At 34.7% G+C, this 9,452-nt stretch overlaps 1 protein-coding gene across 4 annotated transcripts; it reads left to right on the forward strand.

The window, feature by feature from the left end:
* The first annotated feature begins 2,248 nt into the window (after nucleotides 1-2,248).
* LOC118031047 (uncharacterized) lies at nucleotides 2,249-9,121 on the forward strand. 4 transcript variants are annotated; one of them, XR_012169407.1, is made up of 11 exons: nucleotides 2,249-2,660; nucleotides 3,192-3,263; nucleotides 3,338-3,462; nucleotides 3,575-3,735; nucleotides 4,916-4,985; nucleotides 5,514-5,568; nucleotides 6,332-6,415; nucleotides 6,614-6,709; nucleotides 7,025-7,063; nucleotides 7,184-7,230; nucleotides 8,093-8,108. XR_012169407.1 is itself a non-coding variant. In XM_035035347.2 (11 exons), exons 1-11 carry the CDS (start codon nucleotides 2,532-2,534, stop codon nucleotides 9,032-9,034), a joined length of 897 nt encoding a protein of 298 aa, XP_034891238.1. In that variant the 5' UTR covers nucleotides 2,250-2,531; the 3' UTR covers nucleotides 9,035-9,121. The 4 variants fall into 4 exon arrangements, 2 of the variants coding, with proteins under 2 accessions (XP_073264167.1, XP_034891238.1); XM_035035347.2 differs by lacking the exon at nucleotides 6,614-6,709 and adding an exon at nucleotides 9,028-9,121 and having other exon boundaries at nucleotides 2,250-2,660; nucleotides 8,093-8,200; XR_004684438.2 differs by lacking the exon at nucleotides 6,614-6,709 and having other exon boundaries at nucleotides 7,160-7,230; nucleotides 8,093-8,161.
* Nucleotides 9,122-9,452: the final 331 nt, after the last annotated feature.

The raw sequence follows: 9,452 nt of genomic DNA on the forward strand, positions 1-9,452 counted from the left end.
TAGATTACGAAAACCTTGTTCTTCATTTAATTTCAATTTCAGACTGTGTGGGAAGAACCAAAAGTTTATAATAGGATGTTTAATTTGAATTTAATTGATGATATACTATAATTCTTATATTTAAAATAAAATACTAAATGATATAATTGAATTTAATAATAATGATTGAAATACATGTTAGTAATTTTAAGTATTTTGCTCTTAAATTATTTTTATTACTTGTGCATAATAATCAAATACTGAAACTTGCTTTTCCCTGAAAGAGAAGAAAAAGGCCTTACAATTTCACTATAGTATTATTAGTCCCATGCTTCTTTTACAAGTACCAATCGAACAGCCACTCTATTGATCTCCTTATTTGTCTCATTTTTAGCTCAAACTTGCAGAAACTATACTTTCTCTAGAAACCAAATATACAATACTTGTAATGACCTTCCTTAATTGAGCTGTTCTCTTCACAAGAGGAACTAACCCAATGGGAAATGCAAGTGGATATGGTCAATTAATTAATATGTAGCATTTATAGCTATATGATGCTTGCCTAGAATAATTCTGTGTAATGTTATTAACTCAATAAAGATACCACAATTCTTATTTCTAATAATCCAAGAAATATCACCATACAAAATAAGTTTTTAATAATTGCATAAATAAATTTATGACAATTGCATAAATATTAGTTCCAACTTTTTTTACTTCAACTCCTCAATAACATATTGTTAACCCTATTTTTTTTCAATCATTCAAGTAGCTCTTTCGCGTATCTAAAAAATATTCCAATAAAATTAAGATAATCTATAAGTTGTTCAATCGTTTCAAAAAGATGTAATCCCTCTAATCCTAATTTCATCATGTATTTAATTATCTTAGCCAACTTCCAAACTTGATAATTTTTGTTCATAATAACTTGTAAAATATTATTCATTGCACTAGTCATCTTTTTAAATTCCAAAGAATAATCACCTACTATTTGTATATTTTGTTTTATACCTTTCGAAGTTGAAGTTACAGACAATGCTAGAGAAGATGATGACGGACCTTGTGTTCTTGGTGTTTATAGAGCTCTTTCATAGTTATAGGGATGGAAGTTCTCTATTTACTTGCAACTCATCAATATCATCAATATTCATTTCCCTTATCTTTTTATTCCATCTTCAAACCTTTTCATTAGAACTCTTGACTTGAGTTTCAATTGTTATATCTTTCTTGTATATCTCTCTCTAAGATTGTTCAGATGAAGAGGCTTTTCTTGAATAAGTCTTAGCTTAAGGTTAGCCTTGTAACAATAAATAAATAAATAAAATAAGTTAAGATAATTTAAAATAATAAATGCCTAGTAATGAAAATATAACAAGTGAATTATAATATTCATACATTCAATAAAGATTTTTAAATATTTGTTAGAGCCTCAAATATTTTGATAATGTCATTCTATCTAATTTTATTTTCAAGTTGATTGCTTTTTCTCATTTTCGCTTTAGGAGTTTACAAACAATTCAGCACTTTTGTACTAAAGATGTTCAAAGAAAATCTTTCATTGATTTTAGCTATCACCTTCCTGTAAGCTTTAGAAGAAAAAGTTCTCTCTTCCTTTTGACCTTATTCTTTTGTTCCCTAAGAATTTCAAGCCATTTCTATGGTCCATCTCAGTATCTATCACCATCATTTCCACCTTTGCCTCATTCTATTTAAACCAAGGAATAGCTAACTTAACCAATGAAAGAGTTTTTCAACCCAAGTCACTTCTGTTGTCTAGTGGATTCTAAAAGAGAGCTACTAAGATATAGATATATGTACCAAAAGAACCATACAACTTCTATTTGGTTCAAGTCATATGACAACAATCTTTATTTAGGCTTGAACATAATCAAATAAAACAAAATAGTTGAAATCTTTCTTCATCTTTTCCACCAAAGCCACGAAGGATGCTCAATTAATGCAGGCATTAAACAAGTCCCAAACATGCTATTATATGACACAAAAAGAGGTTTCTTCCACGTATCATATGGATTATCCAAAGTGCTAAAACTAGCTTGGTTCGGCCTACCAAATACATTAGACATGCACAAATCCATAGTCCCTAAACTTATTTATAATGGGCTGAGTAGCCTAATCACGAAGTCCACAAAGTAGAGAAAAGCCCAAAATGTAAAAACATAAACATATCCATCGCTAGTAGGAACAGACCCAAAAGCAAAGGAAAATGTTTCAGGGCCTTGTTAAATTTGCGTGTTAGAAGAGATGAAAGTTGTCTTTTGAGAGAGAGAGAGAGAGGGAGGGAGATGCTGAGACATGAGAGGATTGTTGTGGTTCACATTCGATGTCCTGTCCTGTCCTGCCTGCCCAGCTAATAACCTCATATTTATCTTCCTCTTCCACATTTAATTTCACAACTGACTCCTGCTACTGCTACAAGCCTCCTACTACTCTTATCTCCATGTAGATTAGATTGTCAAAATTCCAAGACCCCCAGCAATACCAATTGTTTATTCAATTAAGAAGAAGAAGTAGCAAAGTGTGTGGGTCCATCCATGAAAGCAGTTACAGTACCATCTCCATATGGTGCTTCTTCCTCTTCTTGCCACCATTACAACAACTACAGGGTTGTTATTCTAATGGCCAAAAACAAGAAATCCCAGCCTGCCTCTTCTCCTAATAAGGTTAGTTATTTCCCTTTGCTCTACTCTCTATTTCCTGTCCCTTTCAATAACAACTTTGACAGTCTGTATTTTTTTGCCCTTCTTATAAGTAGTTCCTCTATGCCATTGCACCCCCGCCATATGCATGATTCTGTTTCTGTCATGTTAACACCTATTTATCAGCTAGCTGCATCAATGTACATGGCTGGAGATGTGAAAACAATAAGGTTTATTGTTGGGGGGGGGGTCCAATAATAGATTTTACATCAAGAAGTGTATGGTTCACCTGAGAATTAGCTAAATAATTCTTTTAATATGAATATGATCCCCCAAGTTGGATTGAAATTGAATATGATCAGGGAATACAGATGTATCTTATATCTTATGTTGAACAACAATGGAAATCTTTGTTCAAAGGATCATATCATCAGATTGAGCTAATATATTATTCAGTGGGTTGAAACAGTTTTGAAGAGGATTTGGTCTAAGAAACTTATTCAAGGTTGACGTCTAACGATTTTTGTGCATTTGTAAATGTCATTTCATTAACAGGGTTCTGAGCCAGCTCCTCCAAGAATCACATCAAACGTCAAGCAGAATTTGCAGTTTCTAAAGTTATGGAAGGTCGGTTTTACGGAAATATGCATCTCCTTTGTGGGATTCCTGCCCGTAATCTAATCCGATGAAGGGTTTTGTAGGAGTTTCAAAAGAGGAAGTCTAGCACACCTAAGCCTTCTACTAGTTACCGCAGAAAGAAGGTGGAGAAGGAGGACCTTCCAGAGGACACAGAGCTCTACCGTGATCCTACCTTGAGTCTCTACTAGTAATATTCTTTCCAGGTTCCTTCTTTTATTTTTTTTTATTTTTTTTTCAGCATCCACTTTTAAGCCTCTTGGAAAAGCATTGCTCTTTGCTCTGCTAACTATGATTTACAGTACGAACCAGATTGTAGAAACTGGAGTCCCTGTCTTGCTTGTTGATGGGTATAATGTATGTGGATACTGGGCGAAACTGAAGAAACATTTTGTGAATGGAAGACTTGACATTGCACGACAAAAGTTAATCGATGAACTTGTAGCATTCAGTTTGGCCAGAGGTTTGCACTTTGTGCTCTTTTGGCAAGACTTGATATTGCCTTCAATTTCCTATGCGTCAACCATTTGGAACATATTTTAGTCTTACTTTCTGCTACCTCAGGCCAATTTACCCTCTGTGTAGACATAATAAAGGTTTCTGATAGCTGTGTTCCTTGATAGAACTTAGACATACCTAGATGGGTTGGACATGTAGGCACCCATCATTATACTTTTTCTTCTAAGGGGTATTAACTATGATGGGAGGACCATGAGAATAATAACTGTGATTAGAAAAGCTCTACTATCATTTTCTTGAAGAAACTTGATAGATATTTCATCCCCTACCTTATTTGTCTTTCTAAATTTATTTTCCATGGTCAATTGTCAATGGGGCAACAAATAAGTGAGTTTTCACTTCACCCCTTAAAACACTAATGCAAAATTAACATCATAAAAATAAATATTCTAACACAACGGTTATAATTGGCATGTAATAATGTAATAACCTGTGAATTCTGTTAATACACATTCTCAAATGGACAAGAATTTTGTGGCAAAGAGTTCTGGAACTTCGAGACCTGACAGTTCTATTTTGTTGTGAATATATTTTCAATTTTGATTGAATCCAGTAGAGTTTCATTGCCTATTGGGTTTGTCTAAAAAATCAGCTATTCTTGGAACAAATTGGAACACAATTATTTCTTATGATAATTCAGCACCTTTCAAGATGATGAGTAGAATTAGGAAACTACAGTTAACTAGTGCTCTCTTAAAAAACTGCACTTAATGTATTGCACAATTATTTTTTTTATGTACTTGTAAATGTTATCACAATTAAATTGCTGATTTCATAAACTTGAAAGTGAAGTGCCTATAGAACTGCCCAATTTAAGATCGATTATGGATGACCGTTACATGTCCCATCATATATTGCATGTTACAACTTGGCCCTTGCTTGATTGAATATTAGTATGCTTCTGTCCTCTTTTGATGTTTGACCATAACCACAAGGAATTGATATTCATGAACCTGGAAGAGTTAATTAGCGACTCTTCACTTTAAATCCTTATTTTCTGTTGGTTTTGGGTCATTTGCTCCTAGTTTCTTGAGTAACATTGAAACTTAATTCCATCTTTCATCCTTTTACTTGTTTTCTAAATGTTGATGCCTCTATCTTTGTTAACTTTGAAACATTTACAGATGTGAAAGTGGTAGTTGTCTTTGATGCCATGATGTCAGGGCTGCCTACGCACAAGGAAAATTTTGTTGGGTACTTTTATAATCCTAATCTATAATTACCAATTTTTGTGATAATCTACTCTTTGGATGACTATTTAGATTTTATCATCTATATAAAATAGGATCCATCAAGAAATCCATTTGTGCTTCATAACAATATGCTTATTTTAGAAAATAGGCTGATCATAGCACTTAAGGCCTAGTTGAGTTGAGTTACTGATCTTGCAATTAGATGCACAGGCGCTTGCACATGCACTTGAATTATACTTGTCGCTTCCTCTGAATGACCAGAATGTCAAAGATTTAGTGTTTATTGTAGGTTGAAGATCTTTGGTTTTGTAAATGTAATGGGACTGTGCTCCTTTATTTTGTATGAAAGATAAGTATTATTACTGAAGGTGTTATTGTTTACCCCGACTATCATTTTTTACCATGCTATCTAATATTGATTGAGAATGATTTGTGTTAGTTTGTTCAATTATATATGTTATCAAATGTCTTGCTGTGTATTGTTGATATAATTGGTTCTTTTCTTATACAAAACATCTGCAATTTGCAGTGTCGATGTGATTTTCACAGGTGAATCTTGTGCTGATGCGTGGATTGAAAAAGAGGTATTTTTTTTTTATGTCAAGTTGATAAGGAAATTAAGATCTTCTCTTTAAACTGCCATTGTGATGTTCCAACGGAGACATTCCCATGGCTTTATCTCTAGTTCTATATTAGAGGTCCTGGGTCCCAATTCCATTCCATGTTTCCTGTGGAGGCAGATGGTTTGTGTGATGTTAAAAAGTTACCACTGCTGGGAAACTTAATTCCTAAAAGCTTCCTAATAATATCAAAATGGAGAAGAAAAGAAATGACCACTGATGTTAGAAATTCTTGATATACACCATTATTTATCAGCTAGAGGTAATTGTCATAGAGTTTTCTCTTTGTTTTGGTGTCATGTCATCATTTTCCCTACCCCTACTCTTCCAACTATTTCTTTATACTACATTTGGGCCATGAATTTCACATTTACTTCCGTTAACCAAAATCTTAATCCATTTATCACAGTCTAGGATTTTCTTATCTTGTTGTCCCCTGCAAGGAAAATCTTAAACCAGGTTTTGCTCTATCTGCTTGTCAGGGAGATCTTTTTAGTCAAATGTGGAGAACTAATAAGATTCTGGGTCCAGGTCTCTTTTCTTCATGCAAGAGTTTCACATCCTGATTCAACTTGTTCATATCTGCAGTAAATGTGGTTGCCCTTACTATGCCATTATCTGTTTGAAGACTGGTGATGTGCTTGAAGATAATTTTCTTGCCTTTTTCTGTCTCGTGTGTTAGCTGTCATCCTTTGTGCTTAGCATTGGAATCTTATTTCTCTAACAGGTTGTAGCCTTGAAGGAGGATGGATGTCCAAAAGTATGGGTCGTTACTTCTGATCATATTCAGCAGCATGCAGCACATGGAGCAGTATGCATTTCCCTTATAAATTGATTATCTCTTTGTATTGACTTTTGTTGATCTAGTAAATTTGATTACTTTTTTAGCTCCAAATCTCTCTCTCTCTCTCTAGACACTCGAAGCACATGCATGCACAACGCACATGTATTTATTTATTTAGAGAGAGAGAGAGAGGCCTTATTTAAACTTGTTTCGAGACAATGCAAGGAGGACCATGCTATTATATTTCCAGTCCATTGGCAGTAATTACTTATCATAAGATTGCATCTTCTGCTAGCTCCCTTTGAGAAAACTTGTGCCAAAGTAAGTGTGTTACTATAATTTTTTCCCCAGTTTGGAATAAATTTCTTCTCTTTCTGTAAATGCGCCCCCAATCCAATTCAGAAAATTTTAGAAATAACTCTGTAGTCTTATCCCGTTGCATGCTTTCCTGTTTTGGTCCTTTTCATATTAAATATTGTTTCTTGAAAATTAAAACAATCCTTTTGTATTGTGTTGTGAGAGGACATGACCTTGTGGTCAGTACAAAGCTATATAAATTCTTTTTTTCTTCTTTAACATGGGGCTTATGATGGTCAGGTAATTTCCTGATACTTTTGTTTTATACCGTTGTGGCAGGGAGCCTTTATTTGGAGTTGCAAGGCCTTGGTTTCTGAGGTGAGGCACTCTTTTGTTTTGTCTTCTTGTAAATGCTTGATGTTTGAATTTTCCGTGTAACAAATTATCGTTTTGTTTTTGCCATTTGCAATTCAGCTTCTTTCAATGTTATAATTGTAGATAAAGACATCACAGCAAGAGGTGGAGAGGGCACTTCAAGAACTAAGGTGTGCTTTAAATTAGAAATAAATTAAGGAACATTTTATTGCTGCTAATAAAAAAGTATAAGAAGATGAGACATTGTTGGTCTCGAATGGCTGGGTCAAAAGAAACTATGAGTTGTATTTGAATAAAATATACAGAGTCCTCGGTCCTTAGTCAGCACTAAATCCCAACTCCACAGTAGAATACAACCTTGCCCTTTATTCAAGTCTGCATGTAGTAGAACTGTCCCTTCCAATGTTAACATTCTTGAGCTAAAAATAAGAGTTTAAGCTCAAGCTTTGTTTTGCTGATGCATACAGGCTGGCTAGCGATATGGCTTCAGGAATCCCAACTAATTTGAAATCCTTACAAGAACCCCGACTTATGAAAGTACATCACATCTTGTAAAAAGTTGTTGTTCCTCTTTTGTAGGTCTAACAATGATATCCACCTACCAGCCTATTTAGCTTCATTTGAACAAAGGAAATCCTTGCAGGTGCCCCAATAGATGAAAAGCCTTTGACATTTTGTGCAAATATTTTTTCTCTTTCAAGCCTTTCAATGATATCACCTACTGTCTATTTAGTTTGATCCGATGAAGGAAAATCATGAAAAAAAACTCTATAGTATAAATTAAAAGGTAAAATAAATCTCTGGATGAAAAGTTTGGTCTATCAGTTTGATTTCTTTGATGAGAAAGGTTGGCCTTTGAGTCAAGAAAAAAGAGGTGCTTGGTATCAAACCCTATCTGTGCTTTAATTGATTATAATTGCATTGAACCTTCAATTTATCTCAAGTGACTTAACTCTCTCTTGAATGCATATATCATTCAGTCCAAAGAACTTTCTCTATCGAAGTGGTTAATTTGTTTATCTATCTGCTCAGGCCTACTTCCTTTCAGGGTAGATTATTAAAACATAATCTTGATTCTGAGGTTGTTGACGCACTCAAGGATCTAAGGAAGAAGCTAGCAGAGAATGAGTCAAAAAGCAGGTGATCCAATTTAGTATTTTGGTCATGCCTTCTACCTTGGACCATGCATATTGTATGTACATTACTATCAGTTGCCACTCACCAAATTTTTACTCAACCTGTGACATCTAATGTGTTATGAAATATTTAGTTTAGAGGCGTCATAGCATACATAAAGTTCTTGTCACTTCTGATGGGACCATTTTCCACGAGGCAAAAGCCCTGAAAGAATTGTCAGGTCCCAGCAAATTTTTAGGTAGATTCTTTATTGGTGTTCTATCTGGGTGAGGGCTCCTGCAAGTGCACATTTGATGTGATTTGCTAAATATCTTTAAAATTCTGTTTTCACCCATTTCAATTTACTGTTCCTGTCTGACACTCCCTCCTGCTTTGATCTTCTTTGTATATTTATGTTCTTTTATGATGTAGCTGTTGTAATGAAACTGTTAATCTTATTTAGGGAGTCTTAATTTCTTTCCTTCAATCCTGGTGTATGTTGCTGAGCGAATTTCAGCTATCAGTTGTCTTCTTTCTTGTGTTTTGGCGTCTCCTTTATGCATGTTACTGGACATGCTTCATTCTTTTTTTTTTTGAGAGTTCTGCGGTGCAATGCGCACTGAAAATGCTGTGTAGTTAGTTGATAGAGCATTTATTTGCTTTCTTCACCAACTTGATTCCATCTTACGCAGTGAGAAGCAAGGATAAGGAGAAAATCCTCATTGACCAAGAGTCTCTTAAAATACTTAATTTTATTTCTTAATGTCTACACTTGTCGAAAAAATTTACACCATAGAACTCTAATAATACCTTACAGCTGATTGAAATTCTTTTGACTCTCCCTTCCTTAGGAGATAGCCCGGGGGATGGGATGGGATTCAAACTGGTATTTCTTTCCCAGCCCGAAGGCACCTACAGCATTGCGGGAGGCAGCGCTTCAAAGAATCCATGCTAGGCACAGGCGTCCTCGAAGAAACTCAATCTCAAACAAGCTGCAATCAATCCCATTCCAATAGAAAAAATAAACTATGAAAATATATTATATTTAAATAGAAAAAAACCTAGTAAAGTATTATAATAAAAAAAATACTAGGGCATCACCATCCTCAGTTTTCCTTTAAAATGGTTGCCTCCCATGTAGCTAGGTCTTCGAGCAACTGAGCTTCCTGCAGCAAGCCAGTTTGGTTTATGAGAGGCATGTCATCAAATTCTAAACCATAACAGCGTGCACTTGGGAACTGGTACTGTCAAGACAGCATGTTGCCATGGAGACTCC

The sequence above is a fragment of the Populus alba genome, chromosome 3 (assembly GCF_005239225.2).
Source record: "Populus alba chromosome 3, ASM523922v2, whole genome shotgun sequence".
NCBI classification, from domain to species: Eukaryota; Viridiplantae; Streptophyta; class Magnoliopsida; order Malpighiales; family Salicaceae; genus Populus; species Populus alba.